The 25,199-nt window shown below is 35.7% G+C and overlaps 1 protein-coding gene and 1 non-coding gene across 2 annotated transcripts; both read left to right on the plus strand.

The window, feature by feature from the left end:
- Positions 1 to 21,003: 21,003 nt before the first annotated feature.
- Positions 21,004 to 21,567, plus strand: LOC129242181 (uncharacterized). The gene has a single exon (XM_054878743.1). It carries the CDS (start codon positions 21,004 to 21,006, stop codon positions 21,565 to 21,567), a length of 564 nt encoding a protein of 187 aa, XP_054734718.1.
- A 3,173-nt stretch (positions 21,568 to 24,740) lies between these two features.
- Trnas-aga (transfer RNA serine (anticodon AGA)) lies at positions 24,741 to 24,822 on the plus strand. The gene has a single exon. It is a non-coding gene; the product is annotated as a tRNA-Ser (tRNA).
- Positions 24,823 to 25,199: the final 377 nt, after the last annotated feature.

Below are 25,199 nucleotides of genomic sequence, written 5' to 3' on the forward strand. Positions count from 1 at the left end.
GTAGAAAATTTGATAATATAAATTTTGTCAGAAATATAATAATCACAGTAATTTGTATTCTCTTTGAATCATCACTATCAATGCCGCGACCAAGACGATCGAATCTTTCCCGACAAAGCCGTAATGCAAGAAGGATACGAAACATTGTGAATGAAACGACTGAAGAAGCACAAGGAATTGCCGTGAAGAGCGCCGCGTTAGTATGACCCGACTTCGTGCTTCTCAATCACAAGAGCAAAGCGAGGCAGCCCGTGAAACGGCTCGTTTGGCAATGCGAAATCGTCAAGCGAATAACAAAGATCAACAAGTGATCATTTTTGATGCACAAAAAGAGAATTATCAAGTGCTGATTTAAATCGAGCAGCGTTTGCATTGTGCAGTGTTGTGGCGCATTGAAGTTTTCCGGAGAAACGCCCGGATTGTGCTGCCTTAGTGGAAGAGTGAAATTGCCATTATTGACTTTCTTGGAGGCGCAATGATTTAACTGTCGACCACCGCCAAACACTGCCAGCTATGTGAAGAAACTTCAGCTGACAACAATCTTGAGAGTTGCATTACTTAATGATACATCTACTGAAGATTTCTCTGAGCAATTACTGACTATCGGTAATGGTCGAGTACCTGTCGACGAATCGAGCGGATTGATTTTATTTCCTCAGACTTTCTGTAACTTTGTCTCATCGAAAGACGAACTTATCAATAAAGTATTTTATAATAATAAATAAATAATTTTAGTGGTTAAGAACAAATATGTAGATGACCTAAACTACATAATTCAAAATGATATCATTGGAAAAATTCATTCATTCAAATCCATTGACTGTGTAAAAAATGATGATGAAGTCTCCAACTATCCAATTGAATTTTTAAACTCCTTTGATGTGCCTGGCTTACCACCGCACAATTTACGCCTAAAAGTTGGCTCCGTAGCAATCATGCTTCGAAACATAAGCACACCAAAACTTTGCAACGGATCCCAATCGATCTTCCGTTTGAGTTTAAAAGACTTCAATTTCCGATTCGTCTTGCATTCGCCATGACCATTAACAAATCACAAGGCCAATCATTGAAAATTTGTAGTCTGATTCTGGAAAATCAATGTTTCTCACAAGGTAAATTATATGTGGCATGTTCACGGGTCGGAAAACCATCTGCGTTGTTTGTTCTTGCACCTGATCATAAAACAAAAAATGTCGTGTATCACAAGGTGCTTAACTGAAGGGTGCAATCTATTAATGCTTTATTGAAATACTTGATTAATAAAAAAATTAACTTAATAAAATCAAAAATCTGCTTTTTATTGCCTCTAGGGTGGAACAAAGTTCGCCGGGTCAGCTAGTATTAAATAAAAACGACATCGCCAAAATGGATCTTCGCCTGTTTAACTATTTGAGTTTATTAGAAGTAAGGAGAGGATAGGATCGGAGAAATTCAGAGAGAGGGATAGAGAGAGCGTTTTAAGAAAACCTTTTTGCACTCGTTCAATTCTGTCAATAACGAATTGGTGGTAAGATCTCCAAATAAACGTGACATGTTCTAGTGTAGATCGAACAACTGCAGTAAATAGCAACTTAAGAGTGTAAGCCAAAATGTCTGGAAAGTTCGAGTTATTCCCCCTTATAAAACCAGGAATAGAGTACGCTTTAGATATAATAAAGTAAAACGTAAGTAAATGTAAAGGAGGACTTAGAAAGTTTTAGATTCCAAAATCGTATTATTTTAGATCGGATATGTTTGTATCATACTTCATCCGACACGTTCTAAAGTTTTTGATACCCTGCAAATAATATTATATGGTTCCTTGCTGTCTTAAAATAATCTTCGTCATTAATCTCTTGATTCGACCCTATTTTCTAACGGGCGGGTAATTTTTTTAAACCTGGAAACAGGAAATGGTCACAGAAGGGAACATCTGACTAATACCTTAGCTCAATGGGGAAAAAGGGAGAAAAAAATCTTTTAAATAATATATTTTATAATATAACGGGTGATTTTTTAGTTATAATCTTTTTAAACAGTTGGTTTAAACAGCTGACGCACGTTTCGTGTTTTGTTTCACTGTCAAACATCTTCAGTTTGGTCTATAATTTAACCATGAATTGTCTTACAAACGAACAACACCTGCAAATCATTGAGTTTTATTATAAAAATGCGTGTTCTGTTAAGAAAGTTTATCGCGCGCTTCTTACATTTTATGGCCAGTTTAATCGACCCACTGAAGCGGCTATTAGAGCTATTGTGACTAAATTTAGAACCAAATTTACATTATTGGACATCAAACCACCAACACGCTTACGTAGAGTGCGAACTGAAGAAAATATCGCAGCTGTATCGGCCAGTGTTAATGATGACCATCAATTATTGATTCGTCGCCGTTCGCAGTAATTCGGCCTCTGTTACTCAACAACGGGGAAAATTTTGCGAAAGGATTTATGTGTGACGCCTTTCAAAATACAGCTGGTGCAAGAATTGAAGCCGAACGACCTACCGCAACGCAGAATTTTTGGCGAATGGGCTCTTGGAAAATTGTCCACTTTTTTATCGAAAAATTGTGTTCAGCGACGCAGCTCATTTTTGGATCAATGGGTACGTAAATAAGCAGACGGTGCCACATGCCACACAGCACGCGTAACAATGGACTTGTTGAGAGGCGAGTTCGGTGAACATTTTATTTCACGTTCGGGACCTGCCAATCTGTCAATTGGCCACCCAGATCGTGCGATATAACGCCTTTAGATTATTTTTTGTGGGGCTATGTTAAAGCTCATGTCTATTCAGACAATCCTGCTTCAATTAACGCATTGGAAGACAACATTAAAGCATTTACGTGTGAGATACCGGCCGAAACATTGGAAAGATTATGCCAAAATTGGACTAAGCGGATGGACCATTTGAAGCGCAGTCGCGGTCAACATTAAACATATATGGACTGTACTATCGATTTAAGTAAAAGTTTCATGCATTTTTCTGAATTTTACGTGTGTTTTTTGAAAAACTTTCTTATAACTCTTACAAAGTCACCGCATGAGTCAAACACTCACAACAGTACCCAACTGAAGACAAGACAAAAGTCTCCCATGTTTCATTCCATCCACAGCCGCTTGAAAAGACAGTGGGAGAGTGAATACTATAGATGGCGTAAAATCCTAAAGGCCTACAGGAGCGGAACCTGGTCGCAGGAACCTATTGTGTCAATAGGAAATCAGAAGAGGAATGTTAAAGACCAATTTTGGACACTTTTAGCTTCGGTTTATGACTATAATTCTACTGTCCACTGTACTGTATGTTATGATGATGATGGGTACGAAATAGTGCAATAACTTTATCGAATTGCTATCGCACACCACCTTCATCCCTTTGAAGCTGTGAATCGATTGCCAGTTGTGAATTTTTTTGTAAATGCGGAATGAGTTCCGATTAAGGTTCCTCTAATAGACCATAGAGCTCATAAGTCAGCGATAGAGTCATCTTTCCTATAGAGAGTCCAGTACTCAGAATAATATATAAACCTTGACCTTTGGATTTTTTTAATATTTCAAATTTATGGAAAAGTCACTAAACGGGAGTTATTTGAACTTTTTCTATTGGAAATGGATTTTATGTAGTGGTCCAAAATCTTAAGTATTCTTCATGTTTGGTAGTTTTTATAAATACATCTTTATATTGAGAACAGTTTGCTTTAACAAGGCCGTCAGCTGATAACTGCCTACATTTCCTGTAGCAGCTACTGTAGATCCTGATGAGTTCTTAAACCGAATACTACAGAGTAGCTCAGTGCTCTCTTCTTAATAACTAGCTGGTCTTCAGATATGTTTTTAGTGGCTATTCAGAGGATACTTCACCTATATTATTTTAATAGCACTTCCTATTCCTATATAAAGATATCCAATGCTATCACATTTGAGTCAAATGGAGTAAGATTTTGAATCCACCATTTTGTGATTTTGTTATACCCCTCATCATGAAGCTGTATGTGAAACACCGCTTTTTTAATATTTATTCGTGCCGCCAGCCATGTAAAAATTACCATCTTTAATTTCTCTTCTTTTTGGAATATTCAAATGTGATTCAAGTGATTCTGCTTACTTGAAAAGTATATCCTTTGTAGTTTTTAGATCTTTTTACACCATACACCTTTCTGCCAATGTATTTGTTGTCTTAAAATTTTAGTCTGGAGATGCATTTGCAGAAATCATTTAACCAATACGAGGGGTGCCTTTTATATGTCGGGATTAGAGAACAAAAACAAATTTTAATCATCGAAAATCACTTTATTGTTTTTCAAAATATTCTCCATGAAGATCTATACACTTTTGCATGCGTTTGAACCAATTGTCGAAGCACTTTTGCCACTCTGAATGAGGTACCTACACATTCTGAATGCCGCAACCGCTTCTTCAGGTGTCGAAAAACGTTGACCTTCGATGTTTTGGGTGCTCAAAAATGCAGTTGTTTGAGACGATGTGTGAGAGCTCGCATTGTCCTGGTGAAGAGTGATCCGTCTTTGGCGATTGGTTTTCCTAATTTCTTGGAAGACAACTGGCAAACAAATGGTTGTGTACCACTCAGAATTTACTGTTCTGCGTTGTTCTAGTGGTACGGTTGCGACATGTCCAGTTTTTCCGAAAAAACAGGCGACCATTTGCTTGGAAGTGCTTCGTGCGCGAACAACTTTTGTTGGATTTGGCTCATCTTAAAACACCCATACAGTCGACTGCTGTTTACTTTCGGGCTCATACGCGTAAATCCATGATTCATCATCGAAAGTAGTAAAAAATAATCCCACGAAAATGATCACGATTTAATTCCATTTTTGGCCCGAGATGAATCTTTTAAGTTACTGTAAACAACACATATAGCGCTGGTATTTCAAAACGTTCTGAGTACGTAAAAGCCAAAAAATGTCAAGCTTTGCGACACAGCTGTCAGTTGTCAGATTGCAGCACCAGGGTTGCCAAATCCCGAAATATAAATGGCACCCCTCGTAATGGAGTTTAGACAGGGCGGTAATGCAATTCAAAGGTGTAAATATAACAACTACAAATGAGTATTGCTATCTGGGAGTAGTACCTTATAAAGCGTAGCACCTCAGCAAAAGTTAGTAAAAGTTCACCTTGGACAAACTTATTTTTTCAGGGGTTAGGCGTAGTCAGAATTTCAAAAAAAAAAATTTGGTTTTACATATTCTTAAAGTATAATATCTTGGAAATATTGTGTGAAAAAGTGGAGTGCAACCGACAAATACTTTTAGAGCTATTCAACAATTAACAATGGTTGAGAGAGGAGAGCATTAAGCTAGCAGCAGCTGCAAGCTACCGACTTCCCGGGTTTCAGATAAGCGCGCTAACGATCACACTCGAGAAGGTAGAATGCTACGTAGACAACAGCAAATCGATATTTTGCAAGCTGCTTTGACTGTTGAAGAACTACTATTTGGCCCAGGAATAGATGACATAGTGTAAGTAGTTAAATAATTCGTATAACTCTACATAAATCGATAGCAAATCTTTAAATTCGCTTTTCTCAAACACTGTAACTTAAAAACCGCTTAGTAGGTTTCAATAAAATTTATACTGATTTTGGAAAACATAAAAAAACTCGTGCCTAATCGAAGGATTTTTTCGAAATATGATGTATTAATGCTATGTTTTTATTTTTGCAAAATAAAGCAATTGACTAGTAAAAATAAATGATTGAAAATCATATATTTTGGGCCTCTGACTACACCTAACCTCTTAAAAAAGCTATAAATTTCACCTCATAGTGCCAATCAAAGTTAGGTATCTCAAGTATGGGGCTACAAACTATTTGAAGAGTAGACAAACTCCAACTTTACTTTGTTAAAAAATCGTAAGACTTTCGGAATGCGCGCCTACCTATGTCATAGTGTTGGAAACGAATACAGAAAGTGGGCATATCTATATCCTTGCACTACATCTAAATTATATGCAAAGAAGAATTTTTGAGAACAGCAACAAAAGACCACCGCATAATCTGACACTGAAAGTATTGCGAAAAAACATATTCAGTTCAATTTAAGATGGGATAATAGAAATCTAACCCCAAATGTTTGAAAAGGCAAGAAAGGAACACTTATAATGATGAGGAATAATAAGATTCGAGATAGAATGAGAGAACGTGTTCAACAATCTATTTCTCTGAAAGTTCCCCACAGCTTCTGGAATGGGGGTTAAATGGCGAATCGTACAAAGGCCGTAAATTCAGTTACTGAGTTGAAAAATCTTTCACGGGTTTTTTATCCTTTAAGTAGTTTTCGGAACACCCCTAAACAGCTTCTGCTAAAATTAGAAAAATTATCCTTCTAATAGTTAATGGCAGGAGATATATCAAATTAAAGGCTGTTACATTTACTTTTAAGCCTTCGTATAAGGCGTGAATTTTGAATGACCGATTTTAGATAGTCGTTCAGCTTGTTTCAATGTAAGGTAGTATAAAATATTTGCCACTACCGCTATTTTCAAAATCTCGATGTTTTCTTTTCTTCATTAAGATTTATGTGCATACGTGAACATATTGCATTTTCGCATAAACAAAAAGTTGCTCATACGCCCCGCTGTTTGCATACATATGCCACACAACACATCGAAAAGACACACCACAGAAATTTGTCTTTTGGCAGCTGCTGACAAAACTAAAATCTGACAGAACTCAATGCATATTTGACGCTTTTTACATCACTCATAAAAACAAAACAAACAAACTCACAAAATATGGAAACACATAACAAATATTTACACATAATTTTAATGGAGAGCAAAATCTCGGTGAACAGCTGAAGTGGCAATGGCAAAAGCGAAATCGGACGGGGCAAAAGCTGACCTACAGCAGTTATTAGTCGAGGTGTGGTAAAAATACAAAGGGTAAAAAATTTGCCTCCACATACATTTACGCTTAAAAGTAAACAATACAATCCATGTTTGCAGTTTGTGATGTACAATCGCTCATTTGCAAGCAAAACATGCGGATGACAACAATAAGTAATAGAAAAACAAGGCGAGTTGTTGGTTTAATAGAAAAGATAAAACAGAGTGGTTTTGTGATTTCATTGTGTATAAATAAAGCTGGGCAGGACTTCAGACTTAAATTGAAAAGTGTATATTAAATTAAACTTCCATAGGTAAGCATCAAACTGTCCTGGTTTTTAGTAGAATGAATAAAATGAGATTAAACAGTTTTAGATGGAACTTCGACTGCAGCTACAAAAGGTCATGTTTGTTAAGGTTCTGTACTATTATTATATCAAATTGTGTTTTTTAAGAAAATTTATGGCATATAAAGTCACACAAATGACCACTACGGTGTTGTTTAATACTACGCAGCTCCAGCTTTTAATTACTTTGTTGCGTAAATCTGGAGAAATTTGTTGAATGGCATTCATTATGCTGACCTCAAAGTCGACTTTAGAGAAAATGGAAATAAAAAATTGAAATAATTTAGTGTTTGGAAATTCAAATACACTCCGTTTGCTTAAGTATTAATGCACAATAATCTTACTGTGTCATCTGTTATCTTATGTTTTAGAGAAAATATTTTTACATGCACTGTTTGGACAAGTGTGAATGATCTTATTAACTTTATTTATTTATTTAAGAAATGAGGTACATACCTATACAGCCTTTTTAGTGTGGAAGTTGGAGGTTACATAATAAATCAGTTATTTTTATATAATGTCAACTTTAAAAATGTAGAAAATCTTATTATTTAAATTTAAATGTAAATGAAATGTGATGCAAATGATATTCAAATAAAATTGGAGAAAATAAAAAGAATAGTCAGAGTAGTCAGGAACAAGATGCAAATTAGTTGTAGAAATTAGAAAGACAGATATGGATGTAGTTTGAATGATATTGCTTTCCTTATTTAGTGATAAATTTTACTATTTCCAAAAAAAACAATTTGTATTTTTGCAAAAGCTCCTCGTAAAAACTTCTGTAAAAGCTCCACATAAGACTTAAAACGACCACTAATAGGAGAAGCAGCCCAATAAAGGCGGTAGTTGCCAACTATATAATATTAGCATTATTCATCTTTCGTTTCTGAGCGATGCTACGTCTACTAACATGCCGGTCAACTCCGATTATTTCTGTGATTTTATCGACATTTTCTGTAACACCAAAAATGCCTGAACGGAGTCGACGAAACCAAAACATAATGGATTGCTATTCGCCAATCTAATATTATAATGAAAAAAGAAAAAGCATTTTAAAACATACATTTGTCTTTTATTTACAATTTAAATAAATTAATTTTTAAACTTACGATGAACCTTTCTAGAAATGTTATTTTAAGTTGATTATTAAAATATATTGACTAAGTGCTGCTAGATTACACACTTCCAAAAAACCCCTCAAAATAAAACCGAATAATCGATTATTAAACTTCGAGGTTTCTCAAAAGAACTTCCGGGAGTTACTATCACATTTAAGCAGCACATTTTTGTGTCCCGATTTACCATATACAGTGAAGCATTGTCTTCATAAGTCATGCAGCACTAAGGCGACGACTTTGCTGACGATATTTTATTTTGGTTGGATAGAACCAGACATTAAGCCCAAATCACTTAAGATGGCCGAATAAGAGGAGCATTACGCAAATACCCCGTTTTACATTTGGAAAGGTAGACGGCAACAAAGATTAGACTATTTTATATATTGATAGTATATCGAATCATGAATCGTGTTAAGGAAAATTGTTTGGATCCGTTGCATTTTGTTAGGTAGATTGTATAACTTCGACTTAAAACTAAAGCAGCATATTTCAAGCAGCGTAAGAAACGCAATACATATAGATAGATAGATTTGAGGTTTGCACTTCGAGCTCATGGTCTTTTGTGCCCACTTCTCATCACAGTATCTCATCCAAACTCAGTGCCTTCATTAAATTTAAGACAGTTCTGAGTGGGTTGAGCCTTTTTAACTGTCTGAAATTGGCCGAGATGTCTCAACCTTCTCCACGCTATGGCACTGCATTCAAGGAGAAGGTGTATTGGAGCCTCCGAGGATTGGTCGCAAAACCAATAAGAGTTAGTGGACCATTTTCCATTCCTGTACAAATGACTGCGTAATCTGCAAAGGCCGGTGAGAATACCAGTGAGCATTCTGAGCTTATCCTTAGGAAGGGTTATGAGTTTCCTAAGCCTCTTAGCTTTTCATCCACTTCAATAGTGCGTTGTCCCATAACAAGGAAGGGCTCGCTGCCTATTGGTAACAAGACCGTAGACTGTCTAACCAATCATCCGCTACTTCGTTCCCGATTATAGCACTGAGTCCTAGTGCCCAAATGAGCTGGTTGTGATTTGCGTTCCTAACGAATTCCGTTTCTCGATATACTCAAGAACCAGTGAGGACTTAACCTCTCAGGATGCTAGTGTCTTGAGTGACGCCAAAGACGTATTTAATTGTAAGAACATAAGGGCCAGTGAATTTAAAGGTATTTCACCTCACAAACCCTAATTCGCAGTAAGATTTCTAAATAATATGACTTACCTATATGTCTATTGAATAAAAAGTTACCAAAAAATATTGCGCTAAGATCTGTAATTTCATTCAAGCGTTGCAAAAAATAAAAAAGAAAAATGTGGTATCCCTATTACTTCGGTGTTCCTTGCCCTCAGGTATTCTCAGTAGAAAAGATGTCGAAGAGAAGATTCCACCACAGAGACGACGGCTTGGTGGCCAAGAGTGCTCACTTCTACTTGAGCTCAGTACTGGGATCAAAAGTCTGCGTGTCGACATCGTCGGACAGCATTCCGCATTGTTAGCATGAATTTTACATGTTGAAGTGTCTCAATGCTCTCTACATATATAAGGTTGGCCAAAAAGTCTTGCGGTATTTCCGTAAGCTTGTCTTTACAAGCGCGTAGTTCTAGTTGCATTCGTCGCATCAGTTCACGCTAGAGCTTTTTGGAAAGCTCTTTTCACGTGCTAACACGTGTTTGATTAATTGTTGTTTGCTTTTAGTCGTTCGTGAGTTATAGCGTCGCAAACATGGAGCAAAATAAAGAGAAAATACGGCATATTTTACAGTACTACTACGATAAAGGCAAAAATGCGTCTCATGCTGCCAATAAAATTTGTGCAGTTTATGGACCCGATACAGTTTCCATTTCCACCGCACAACGATGGTTTCAACGTTTTCGTTCTGGTGCAGAGGTGATCGAAGATGCGCCACGGTCCGGAAGGCCTGTCGTCGAAAATTGCGATAAAATCGCTGAATTGATCGAAAGAGACCGGCATAGTAGCAGCCGTAGTATCGGCCAAGAGCTGGGCATGAGTCATCAAACCGTTATAAACCATTTGAAGAAGCTTGGATTCAAAAAGAAGCTCGATGTATGGGTGCCACACGACTTGACGCAAAAAAACATTTTTGCCCGTATGGATGCATGCGAATCGCTTCTGAATCGCAACAAAATCGACCCGTTTTTGAAGCGGATGGTGACTGGCGATGAAAAGTGGGTCACTTACGAATACGTGAAGCGCAAACGGTCGTGGTCGAAAAGCGGTGAAGCTGCCCAGACAGTGGCCAAGCCTGGATGGACGGCCAGGAAGGTTCTTCTGTGTGTTTGGTGGGATTGGCAGGGAATCATCCACTATGAGCTGCTCCCCTATGGCCAAACGCTCAATTCGGACCTTTACTGCCAACAACTGGACCGCTTGAATGCAGCACTCATGCAGAAGAGGCAATCTTTGATCAACAGAGGCCGAATTGTCTTCCATCAGCACAACGCCAGGCCACACACATCTTTGGTGACACGCCAGAAGCTCCGGGAGCTCGGATGGGAGGTTCTTTTGCATCCACCATACTCGCACCAAGTGATTACCACCTATTTCTGTCCATGGCGAACGAGCTTGGTAGTCGGAAGTTGTCCACAAGAGAGTCCTGTGAAAATTGGCTCTCCGAGTTTTTTGACAATAGGGAAGCGAGCTTCTATAAGAGGGGCATCATCGAACAAAACGGTGCATATTTGACTTAAATCGCAGTATTATAACCAATTTTATGAACAATTGAAAATTCAATAAAAATACCGCAAGACTTTTTTGATAACCTTATATTAGTCAGCACTATGAAGCAACTGGGAGGGGTTGTTCTTTTTGAAATCTTCGTCTTTAGAATGACTCAGTCATTTTTAAAGATACCACGGTTATGAAGCTGAAGATAGTAGAGCAGCGTCTTACAGCTGTTGTGCAAAGTTGCAACAAGTTATTTGCACATTCACGTATTTTTATTGAAAATGTTTATTTATTAAGTTTCCAACGCTGTACAAGAGTTCATGGAATACACCAGCTCCATATTTGTATAAACTGATATTTCACCGCATAAATCCAAACGGGCACGACAGCAGAAAAGCGGAATACCCCACAACACCCACGGAAGTACGCGGTGGCTTGTAAATAAATGTTTACTGTCAGCCAGCAAAACCGGCAAACAGCAATGTTTATTTTTCCTGTGCTCAGCATTCGGCATTAACACAGCTGCTCGGCGGTTCAGCTGGCTTTTGCGAAGAAACTCCATGCAAACTAAATACAATTGACAGCAAATTATAATTTACACTACCGACGGGCTGGTGGTTGCAGGCCAAGCAAAGGATAAAGTAACGCGAGCAATGGCATGAGTGTGGCCGATCGTTGGCTGTGGCTTGCCCAGCTGCTCATACATAAGTACAAGTATAAGTACATACCACGAGCTTAAGTGCCTAATGGCAACTCAGTACACCAGCATTAGCAAGGTAGTAGCGGCTTTTAATTAGCAGAAGTGTTGGCATCCACACACTCTCAGATTTACCCAATTGAACAAGCCTGTTATATGTATTTGTGCGTATAATTCGACGAATTTCGTGCATATTTGTTAATGTAACGCCACGTAAGGCTAATGGAAATGCAAATGTTTTGCATTAAAATGAAATCGTATTAGTTAAACAATGCCACATTGCGGCAAGCCTCTTTCTCTTATTCATGTTTATTTTTTCTCACTCTCTCTCTACAGTTCCTAGCATGACATAAGAGAGCTGTTACTATTTTCGGTGCTGTTGTCACTGGTTTCCAAGCAGCCAAAAAAATGTAAGTAACAAAAACTGGAGAGGCGACTGCCGTAGCTGGATTGGCTTATTTGTGACTACCAATCGGTAGTACCCGGATTCGAAGCCCGCTATGGGCACAAATCAGCAAAAAAATTATGTAACAGATTTTTTCTAATAGCGGTTGCCCCTTGGTAGGCAATGGCGAGCCTTTGAGTGTATTTCTGCTACGAAAAACTTCTCATAAAAACAATCTGTCCTTCGAAGGCGGTATGAAGTTTTAGGTGTCTCCATTTGTGGAACAACACCGATACGCACAAACACGTGTTTGATTCTCTTCCAAATTTCAGATCTTAAAATATATTCACATATGTAGCGATTAGCAATGACTCCACAAAAAGTAATCTACCCGTTCACATAGGACAAATTAGCTGTCAAGACTATTTTGAAAGGTTTTTTTAATAGAAATTGGTTTGTTGTAATATTTAAATGTTTTTGGTTTGTTTAATTTTTATAAACAATATGAAGAAAAGGCAAATAGAAGCAATAGTTTAGTTAGATGCGCAATTTACTGCTAGTAATAGAGAGAAGGAAGCCCGTAAACGACGTCAACTGAAGTTACAAAAATTATGGCAGAAATACGCACATGAAATTCGATATTACATTTTACAATAAACAATAATAGACCTAAGCGTTTATGAACACATCTTTTTTTCTGTGATATGAATCCATAATTAGTAATATATAAACAAAACTTTATTAGAATTATGTTTACAGAACTGTTTTCTTTGCCGGTATCCATTTCATTTAGTTCTTATTGGGATGCTTCTCCTTAAATTCGTTATAATAATTATCGATACCTCAGAAAACATAGGGTTGTTTGTCAAAAAGTATCGTTATTATCTAGGATTATTTTATAACCTCAGATTGTGGGAGAGAAAATTTGTATGGAAAATCGCGCTTTTTAATTACGGATTTTGAGTTAGACGCGAAAAAGTAGATCATCCACTTATATGTAAACGCATTATTAGTTTGAACTAGTACGAAATGGCAACTAATAATACGTTCACATATGCATCAATCACCTATAAATTAAAATAAAGTTAAAGTTAATAATATCTAACATAACAAAAATTATACGAGGGGTGCCTTTTATTTGGTAGGATTTGGCAACCCTGGTATTGCAATCTGACAACTGACAGCTGTATCGCAAAGTTTGACATTTTTTGGCTTTTACGTACTCAGAACGTTTTAAAATACCAGCGCTATTTGGGTTGTTTACAGTAACTTGAAAGATTCATCTCGGTCCAAAAATGGAATTGAATCGTGAACATTTTCGTGCAATTATTTTTTACAACTTTCGACGTGGATTAACTCAGCAACATTGCATGGATGAACTTAATTCATTTTTTGGCGATGAAGCTCCATCAAGGACCAGTGTTTATCGATGGTATGGTGAATTCAATCGTGGTCATAGTTCACTCCAAGACGAATTTCGTGAAGGTCGTCCAAAATCAGTTGTTGTTCCGAAAACCATTGATGCTGTGCGCGAACTGATATTGCAAGATCGTCATGTGACCTATCGTGAGATTGAGACAATCTTAGGCATTAGTGGGACCAGCATACATTCAATATTGCATACACATTTGACTGTTAAAAAAATTTGTTCGCGTTGGATCCCACACAATTTGTCAATCGCTCAAAAAAAGGCTCGTGTCGATTGGTCGAAGGAAATGCTCAAAAAATACGATCGCGGGGCTTCGAAACACGTCTATGACATCATGACAGGTGATGAATTATGGATTTATGCGTATGAGCCCGAAAGTAAACAGCAGTCGACTGTATGGGTGTTTCAAGATGAGCCAAACCCAACAAAAGTTGTTCGCGCACGAAGCACTTCCAAGCAAATGGTCACCTGTTTTTTCGGAAAAACTGGACATGTCGCAACCGTACCACTAGAACAACGCAGAACAGTAAATTCTGAGTGGTACACAACCATTTGTTTGCCAGTTGTCTTCCAAGAAATTAGGAAAACCAATCGCCAAAGACGGTTCACTCTTCACCGGACGGATCACTCTTCACCAAACAACTGCATTTTTGAGCACCCAAAACATCGAATTAATGGGTCATACGCCGTATAGTCTTAACTTGGCATCGAATGACTTCTTTTTATTCCCGTACGTAAAAAACAAACTGAGAGGTCAACGTTTTTCGACACCTGAAGAAGTGGTTGCGGCATTCAGAATGCATGTTTTGGAGGTACCTCATTCAGAGTGGCAAAAGTGCTTCGACAATTGGTTCAAACGCATGCAAAAGTGTATAGATCTTCATGGAGAATATTTTGAAAAACAATAAAGTGATTTTCGATGATTAAAAATTGTTTTTGTTTTCTAATCCCGAAATATAAAAGGCACCCCTCGTATTAGAATTAAGTCTATAAACCTCTTTTTTTTGCAGGCATCCCCTTTTATTTAGTTTTTAATTTGACGAATTTACATTCGTAAAAATATTTATCGATAACACAGAAATCCTAGGGTTGTATAGAAAAAATTATCGTTATAATCTAAAATTAGTTTGTAATCTCGGATTACGGGAGAGAAGTGGTGTATGGGTGAACTTCATAATCTAGTTATATGAGAAGGGTATATCTATTGTTACGAGCTTGCTTTATTCACAAATTTTTTTTTTAAACAATTTGAAACAGTCCAACAATGCGATGTCGAAAGCGTTCGATAGAGTCAGCTCTAATATCCTTATCAAAGGCGGGTTCAATTTGCTTCCACCATAGCGGTCGCCGTAGCCGAATGGGTTGGTGCGTGATTACCATCCGGAATTCACAGAGAGGTCGCTGGTTCGAATCTCGGTGAAAGCAAATTTAATAAAAACATTTTTCTAATAGCGGTCGCCCCTCGGCAGGCAATGGCAAACCTCCGAGTGTTTTTCTTCCATGAAAAAGCTCCTCATAAAAATATCTGCCGTTCGGAGTCGGCTTGAAACTGTAGGTCCCTCCATTTGTGGAACAACATCAAGACGCACACCACAAATAGGAGGAGGAGCTCGGCCAAACACCTAACAGAAGTGTACGCCCCAATTATTTATTTATTTTTTTAACATTAGAAATGCTACAAAAAATTTCCTCTGCAATGTTTAGGAAATACATGGCTACGAATCATATGAAATGCCACAACTTACTGAAGCTAATGCGTTTCAATTGTCCTACAGTAGACTTTGCAATATTTTCCATTTACCTTATCACAAGACCGATTTTAGTCGTAATGAACCACTTACACGTTGGATGAGGCAGTCTAACCAATTTTGTAAAAATCTAGACGTATTCTCTGAATGACAAGAGACTTTTATGTCAAAACTTTATCTGGAGAGGCACATTTTGAACTGTGACTAATCTATCTCAGCACATTGCTTACCACCTGTTACATATAAGCCTGAGTTTTAGTAATCAATGTGAGTTGTAGTTTAATTGATGAATAAATAGATAACTAAAAGAAACTCGGCCAAGCACCTACTAAAAGGATCTACGTGCCAGTCATATACATATACTTTAACCTGTCATATGTTCTGTCACAAGGTAAGTCCGTTATAGATATAAAATTATAATACTTTTTCCAATGCCGAGGAGATAAAACATCTTTACAAGACACTAAACAACAAACCATTACTGTGGCTGAATGGTGACCACGCTGACCGCTTGGAACAACATTTTTTGCGTCTTTAGAAGTTTTAGCATAGATTACGTCGTTTTGCTCATTAAAAACTTCTTCAACATGGAAAAATTTCTCATCTGTGAAAATAATATTTTCATCTGTCGAGTCTAATTTTCTTCAAGCGCGTTGTCATAAGAATACCAGTAGAGCGACGGAAGGCTTTCATCAACGCTAATTAGTCTTGACATGGATCTGGTCAATACATTAATTTCACTGGATATGGTTTTCTGCTTTCTAAGGGGATTTCTGCGAACTCTTTTCCGACTTTTATGGCTGCACGAAGGTTCGAAGCACGCGAAGACGATCTCTTCGTTTTTTATTTGTCACTTCAGACGTTTGGGAAGTACAAATATATGTAATCGAATATTTCAAAATGTTAGAATAATAGGAAAACCTGATAACAAATGTGTCTGTTAACTCGGTGGAATAGAAAATGCCAGTTTCCATAAATACTAACTATTTTATCGTTCAAATGTATTTATGTCAAAAATAAATATTAATTTTTGACGTGATAACGTCTTATAATTCGATTTAACAGGCTGCACGCACGAAAAAATGTGTCGTTACCTTGCTCATATTAGTGTTACCTTGCTCATATGTAGTTACCTTGCTCATTAGTGTTACCTTGCTCATATGTAGTTACCTTGCTCATTAGTGTTACCTTGCTCTTTAGTGTTACCTTGCTCATATGTAGTTACCTTGCTCATTGCATTGAATGAACTGCAAGCGAAAGCGCGGAAGGAACGACAAAGCAAACAAAGCAAACGAACGGCAACATTCGACATCTTGCTCTCCCCTACTTAAGTGAGCGTATATATGTATGTATATGCGCATATGTACATATATAAATTCACGTATTTGTATTGGCATATGCCTTCTTATTGATTATTATTAATTTGATTTACTTGAAGAATTTAAAATAAAACCAAGTTTGTTAATAATACCTGTTGTTTTAATGTTATTATTATTATTTTTTTATTATATATGAAGGAAAAAATGTATGGTAATATTTACCATATCTATACTAATATAATATTATAAAGAGGAAAACTTTGTTTGTTTGGTTGTAATGAATAGGCTCAAAAACTACTGGACCGATTTTAAAAATTCTTTCACCATTCGAAAGCTACATCACGAGTAACATGGATTATATTTTATTTTGGAAATAGGGCTCGAGATATAGGTCAAAACGTGGACCCGGGTAACATTCGGATGTGTATGTACAATATGGGTATCAAATGAAAGCTGTTGATAAGTGCTTTAATACGGGGTAATTTTCATACCTATTGATGACTAGGGTCTGGAAATATATGCCAAAACGTGGACCCGCCGTGTCTTTGCACCGAATTAAACCAAACTTCCACACATTGTTAAGGAGGTATTGAAGATGGTTTCCGTATAGTTTGGGTACCTATTGGTAGATATGGTCTCGAGATATAGGTCAAAACGAGGACCCGGGTAACCTTCGGACGTGTATGTACAATATGGGTATCAAATGAAAGCTGTTGGTGAATGCTTTGCTTTATGATATGTTATGTTATGTTATGTTATGTTATGTTATGTTATGTTATGTTATGTTATGTTATGTTATGTTATGTTATGTTATGTTATGTTATGTTATGTTATGTTATGTTATGTTATGTTATGTTATGTTATGTTATGTTATGTTATGTTATGTTATGTTATGTTATGTTATGTTATGTTATGTTATGTTATGTTATGTTATGTTATGTTATGTTATGTTATGTTATGTTATGTTATGTTATGTTATGTTATGTCATGTTATGTTATGTTGTGTTGTGTTGTGTTGTGTTGTGTTGTGTTGTGTTGTGTTGTGTTGTGTTGTGTTGTGTTGTGTTGTGTTGTGTTGTGTTGTGTTGTGTTGTGTTGTGTTGTGTTGTGTTGTGTTGTGTTGTGTTGTGTTGTGTTGTGTTGTGTTGTGTTGTGTTGTGTTGTGTTGTGTTGTGTTGTGTTGTGTTGTGTTGTGTTGTGTTGTGTTGTGTTGTGTTGTGTTGTGTTGTGTTGTGTTGTGTTGTGTTGTGTTGTGTTGTGTTGTGTTGTGTTGTGTTGTGTTGTGTTGTGTTGTGTTGTGTTGTGTTGTGTTGTGTTGTGTTGTGTTGTGTTGTGTTGTGTTGTGTTGTGTTGTGTTGTGTTGTGTTGTGTTGTGTTGTGTTGTGTTGTGTTGTGTTGTGTTGTGTTGTGTTGTGTTGTGTTGTGTTGTGTTGTGTTGTGTTGTGTTGTGTTGTGTTGTGTTATGTTATGTTATGTTATATTATGTTATGTTAATGTTAAAATGATGTAATGTTAAAATGAAAAATGCAACCATTCAATCAGTATTTTCTTATGACGTTATCACGTTAAACTATCGTCAGTAAACCGACTTTACAGACAACCTCTTTTTTTTCCTAAACATATGTGAAGTTGGTAAAAAAGCCAATTGTTGCTCAAAAAAGAACCTTTTTTATAAAAAAGTATGCGAGTTGTACAAGTAACTCGTTGAGAAAATATAATTAACGCAAACGCTTTTTTGATAATAAGGCAAACCATGCCAACTTTCAAAATCCGCCTATGACATATAAAAAATCTAAAAGTCAACTTTAGGTGGCCCACTTGGGAAAACTGAACTATGGATAACGCATTATTTTTTTAATTATTTAGCTAATCTTTCGGCCGTCGTAGCTGAATGGGTTGGTGCGTGATTACCATTCGGAATTCACAGGGAGAACGTTGGTTCGAATCTCGGTGAAAGCAAAATTAATAAAAACACTTTTCTATTAGCGGTCGCCCCTTGGCAGGCAATGGCAAACTTCCGAGTGTATTTCTATTATAAAAATATCCGCCGCTCGGAGTCGGCTTAAAACTGCAGGTCCCTCCATTTGTGGAACAACATCAAGACGCACACCACAAATAGGAGGAGGAGCTCGACCAAACACCCAAAAAAAAGGGTGTACGCGCCAATTATATATATATATATATAATCTTGTAAAAAATTTGCACTTTTGCAAAATAAACATTGCCCTCACCTACTCTACCATCCGTTTGTGTATGTATATATGTGACTGTGCGTAACTACACAAATTCAATAAAATTCTTGCACATTTCAGAAGTAGCTTACAAAATATTCATATAATTTGCGTCAATGAAGGTTTTACGCAATTAACAAAGTAAAAGTTATTTTTTACTCACAATTATTTGCACACACCTGTCTGCCAGGTATTTTAAAGCAACTGACGCACCCGAGTACATAATTTTTATTTGCACGCACCACTAAATTTGGCACATCTACATAAATATTTACTTTTGTATGTGTAATTGTATCACTTAATTGCCTGCTAACAAGTGAGAAAAATGTATGTAATTCGTATTTGCATGAAAATATTACAAGCACGTGGCTGTCGTAAAATTTAGGCATTTGCACGTACATATGTCCCCAAACTGTCTGCTGTATCGCGACTGGCGAGAAATAATTGTTGTACTCTGCGTATGAGTAATTTCAATTAAAATTAACTTCATAAAGGAATTATATTATACATATATACACATATACATACATACATGCCTACTTGTAGCACATACATATATATACTTAATACACAGGTACCATTAAGCTTCCTTACATTTGGTATTTGGCAACGACTTGTGTTGGAATTTGATTAACGATAGCATCCAGTAGACTACCTGGTATTCAGGCTGTTAGTTGATTTTTCTAAGAATTGACATAACTAACTGTTATTGTATCTGTGAATTCACTGGAAATTATTAATTGTAAGTGAATGAAAATGTATGGCGCTAATGTTTTTCTTACAAATCATTGCAATATCCAAAGTAAAGTTATTGCTGTAGGGTATAAATGTAGCTGCAGCTAATGAAAATTATTTGAAATGGAAGGTTCATAGAAATTACATTTTTAAATTATGGTGAAAAGTAATTTTGAGTTAAAAATTAAAATATTTTGTATGTGTTTTAAAGCAAACGTGCGAAGCATATAAGATATTTTTCTCAAAAGATATTTTATACATGAAAATACAATAGAAATACAGTCGAACCTCAATAAGTCGAACTTCGATATCTCGAGTATTGGATATATCGAATCAAATTGCTTGGCAATGGCGTTTAGAGTGAGAATTGTGTGTAATTTTTACTTGATAATTCGAACTTCTATTACTCGAATATCTTGATAACTCGAACAGAACATTTGGCGCCAGCTTTGATAAGTCGAATTTCCGGGGGAATCCCCTTATTACGCACACAGATGTCAGCAGTTGGGTCGCTGCACTGTTTAAGTTCACAGGTATTTTATTAGTAGTTCTTACGCGAAAATAAACTCTGTTGACATGTCATCAAAACGTTGTTTAAAATTTTATCTATTGATGAAAAATTTAAACTAAGAAAGGAAATAGAAATGGGTGCGCGAAAAGAAGATATAGCTGTAAAGTATGCTATTCCGGCAAATACAGTGTCAACTATTTTTAAAAAATAAACAAACGATTATTACTGCAATCGAAAGTGGTGGTTCAAGTGGGAGTTCAAAGAGCCTTAAAAAGCCAACAGACGTAAATGTGGACAAAGCAGTTTTAGAATGGTTAAACCATCGGCAAGAACACGGAATTTGCCTATATTTGGAGTATTACTTAAAGAAAAAGCATTGGAATTTAGTCAAAAATTAGAACAACCGAATTTCAAGGCAAGCACTGGTTGGCTCGATAATTTGAAACGGAGGTATGTACATTCATAAAATAAATGTGCAAGCTGGCACCTAAAGTTATTTTTTTTCTAAGATCTGGTATATGTCATAAAAAGGCGCGTGGTGAGAGTAATGATGTAAGCGAAGAAGACTGTATGAAATGGCAACGCGATGTTTTACCGCATTTATTTGAAGGTTATCAAGCACGGGACGTATTCAATGCAGACGGGACGGGCTTATTCTTTAAATGTCTTCCAGATAACACCTTAATTTTTAAACACCAGAAATGCCATGGAGGAAAGCACAGTAAACAGAGAGTTACGTTTATGATGGATCAGAAAAATTGAAATTACTCTTGATAGGTAAAAGTAATCAACCCCGCTGTTTTAGAGGTGTTAAATGGTTATCTCTCGACTATAAAGTAAATTCAAAGGCGTGGATGACGGGAGCCTTTTTTGAAGAATGGCTTCTTAACTTAGACAAACAATTTGGAAAAGCCGGAAGAAATATTCTACTTTACTATAAAATGCTTTGAAGTGAACAAAAATTTTAACTTTACATTAATGGACTGTGTTGATGAAATAACTAATGCATGGAATATCGATGTTAAGCTTGAAACCATCTCTAATTGTTTTAGAAAAGCCGGCTTCGGTCAATATTCTGAATGGGAGAAAGAAGATGACATTCCTGTGGTTTTCATAAGCGAACGCATAAAAGAAAGGAGTAAGGAAGAAATTCAAATGCAGAATGAATATGAAACTTGGCAAAATATAAAAGGTACAGAAGGTGCCACCTTTAATGATTTTATGCAAGTGGATGACGATATTGTTACTTCAGAGTTTCCCACAGATGAAGATATTGTGGAGCTATTGAGATCTAAATCCGAATTTGAGCATGATAGCGAGAGTGATATAAAAGATGATTTGCAAGATGATATGCTGCAACCAGTTTCAAACGAGCTAGTTGCAAATTCGTTCAAGATTTTGCGGTCATATTTAAAAACCAATGAACATACAACCGATTCTCTGTACAATGGTTTAAATAATATTGAAGCTTTTCTTGAAGATCATAATAAAAAATCCTCTCGTCAATCCCAAATAACTGACTTTTTTACTTTAAACGAATGAAAGCTATACATCTATTCAAGCAATGTTCTTAATTATGTACATATATACAATATAATTTTAAAATATACACATGCAATATTATATAGCAACTATACATAATTTGAAGCATGTACTGTTTTATCAATAAAATTGTTTGCTACCCCTTGAGTTTTATGGATTGTTTTATTTTTCCATCAGGTTTTATTTTGTTTTTTGTATGTATGTACATATTTATATTATATTTGATAACTCGAAATCTTGATAGCTCAATTTTTTTTTTATGGCATGTTATAGTTCGAGTTATTGAAGTTCGACTGTATATTGCAAATACATATATATAAGTACAGTCATCGTCAAAAGAAAGTGTATACCATATATTGACAAGTTTTCCCGTTTTTTTTATTTACTTTTTAATTTCAATTATTCTTTTGTAAAAACACATTTGTGCAAGATAAAACATATAAAACAAAGTTTGAAACTTTGTACAAAATTTGTAAGAACTCGACAAATTTTCATTAAAATTTCAAACTTTTCACTCAGAATTTTTAGAAAAATTTTGGATATGCAGTTTCATAGATCTTTGGTTGAACTGTATGATCAACTTGTTTGATTAAAAAAAAAAAACACATTAGATTTGGTGAAAAACAACGTCGCATTACATCTGCAAAGGGATGACCTCAGATTACCAGTTGTTTGTGAAACACATAATAACTGGAAACTAAATGTTGTCTACGCTTAAGACCGCTAACAACAGAATAATATAACGATTATTTCGGCAAATATTGAAAATATGAAAACATCGCTCCAAAATAACTTTAAAATACAAAAAAATTCCCGTTAAAAATTTGCTACAGTTATTGTGGTGAGAATCCCTTTTAATTGGGCGAGCTGTTAACAACAAATATACAACAATAGTATCTATAACAAGCCTATAGTTATGTTTCAGTTCCGTGAAGTTCCGTGAAGTTATTGTACCAGTATTTGTGTCGACCCTCATTGCATTCATTGCTCATAATCATAATCATTGCGCCAAAAATATCAATATATATATTAGGCAAGGTATAAATATGAATGTAGTTTTACGATCACCGCTCTGGACTGATTTAGCTCTGCGTGACTTCTGATTATTCAACAAAATAAAGATGGAAGCACTTCGAGAACTTCAATTCTGTACAAGAGCTTTAACATGAAGAGCTGCATATCAGTTGAACCTAATTCAGAAAATACCTATAGTTTATGAACTGTTTGGAGTATGGAAAAAATATCGGCATGAGATGATTTGGAGAAAATTGATAAGAAAAAAGAGAGTAAAGTACTTAAACAGAGTCATGCCTGTAGTAGATCACAGTATAGATAGGGATTAGCCAAGAATGATAGAAACAAGATTGCACCTGTCAGAGAGTGCGCAGTTGTGCAGTATTGCCAACCCTTTACTCTTTGCAATAAATTGTGTGCATTATTATACATGAAATGCGAAATTTTTTGAGTTTGATGTTTGTTTAATTTTTTAGTTTAAAAATAACAAAAATTTTCATAATAACAAAAACAGCTAGAAACTGTCACTCTTACATTTAAAGCTTATGCTAACAAGTTTCAGTGCTATTGAAATTTGTTGATTCTTGATTTTTGATTTTAAAATTTAATATTTTGAAAGTGCAAATCTCATTTTTTGCTCTTTGATCCTATGGGATCTTTTTTTCTCAACTCTTCTTAACATTTAAAACATTTTTATGTATCTCAAAGAGCCTTTGAATTTACTGAATACAAATTAAAGCCATAGGGGTGTAGTCATGATAAAAAAAGACCCGACAATACTAAAGAAACCATTACAACTTCTTTTGGAAAAGTTTTTTTCGGCCTTTTGTTAAAGAAATTCTCTCAACGTAAACTTTAAATACAATGCAAGGATGGATTTTTAAACAACCATTTTACCATACAGTCTATTTTACATAACCTTAACACATTTATTTAAAAAAAGGCGCACAGTAAAGACAATTTTTCTTGAAGCAATTCAATAAAAAGTTTGGTATTTTCTTTTTTTTAAATGGGCATTTTAGCGCTTTTTTATATCCAGACTAGGTAATGCTGCAGTTGCAAGGAAGAGATTTGACTACTCGAAGAAGAAGAAGATGAGCACAATAAAGTGAAGAAATGTCACCCACAAATAAAATACGAACAACATCAACAGTAATCGCCATCGCCGATAATTTGACTAAATGATAGAAAAGAAAAGCTGAATTAAGAAAAAAAAAATATTTTGCATAATTATAAACTTCACATTTTATTGTAGTTAAAAGTGGGCTAGAAAAATGTCAAGAAGGAAGAACTAAGCCTCCGAGGCTATAGAACAAAAAAAATTCTAAAACGAGTTGCGAAAATTGTAATCTGGCTGCACTGATCACCAATTGCACCAGTGTGACGTCACGAAAATTAGCTCGAATACGCTGAGAGCAAAGTAGCGCTACCACGATAAGCGCCACCTTATTATTTTGTCTAACCACTACATTGAGCGAAGTTATAATTTTACATAGCGGAAAATATATTTTTCAATTTTATCCTCTGCATTGTAAAATCAAATCCTTTGTGGTGCAAAAATTGCAATAGCAAATAATAACACAAAATTTTTAATTGCTTGCCACATTCAGACTTTGACACGGCCAGACCGAGATAACACACTTTTACACAAATTAATCGAATTTAATCTTAAGAGTTTCTTCACTTCAAAAACAATGCATATCTTCCAATAGAAAACAAATTAATCCCTTCTAAATTCACATGAATTTGAAATTTAAATTAAGGCTAAAATTAATTTCTCTGAATATTCTATTCAGCTTAATAGCTAAGAGTAGGCAAACAAAGTGGCTTTCTTCGGTCAAATGATTTTTCTTGCTTAACGGAATGTTAAGATGTGTGCTTCTGTTGTGTTAGCCAGAAGAAAATAAAATAAATTTCTAACGTATGAAAAAATGGCCATCAATGGAATGTATGAAAGTTAAGTAGAATAGATCTATAATATAATAATAAAAAGTTCTTACCAGGGCAAAGATACTAAAGGTTTTTACTTCCATGCCTACCTGGATTTAAATAGATTTATTTATATTTTAAATTTATGAATGTTTGCAAATATAGAGGGGCTTGTAGGTATTTCTGTAGGTATGTGAATATAAAGAACAGAGTCTCTATATCTTTGTGTAGCAGTCGTGGCCGAGCGGTTAAGGCGTCTGACTAGAAATCAGATTCCCTCTGGGAGCGTAGGTTCGAATCCTACCGACTGCGAAGTATAATTTTTTTTACAGCTCTTAATGCAATAAAATATGATGCAGATACAATAATTTTTGTATAAATGATATAAATACTTAGTATGCTTTGATGTTGATAAAGTAATTTTATTATCTAAAAGAAAAAGCAATAATGATTGAATGGTGGTGGAAAGTAATAAAGGGCACTGGAAATGCATTTAACCCACCGCCACAAACCTTCTTTGCCCAAACCTTCGGTTGAACACTCAGATCTAGCCAAACCCCTATAGACACCCCATGCAATTGTATGGGAATATGTGGCAAATGCGCCGCATTTATAATTCTTTTCAAGTATATAGTTTTAATTTATTACCATTTTCATTGGCTTTGACATGCATTGAGCTACACCCAGAA

Source organism: Anastrepha obliqua, chromosome 3, assembly GCF_027943255.1.
Source record: "Anastrepha obliqua isolate idAnaObli1 chromosome 3, idAnaObli1_1.0, whole genome shotgun sequence".
NCBI classification, from domain to species: Eukaryota; Metazoa; Arthropoda; class Insecta; order Diptera; family Tephritidae; genus Anastrepha; species Anastrepha obliqua.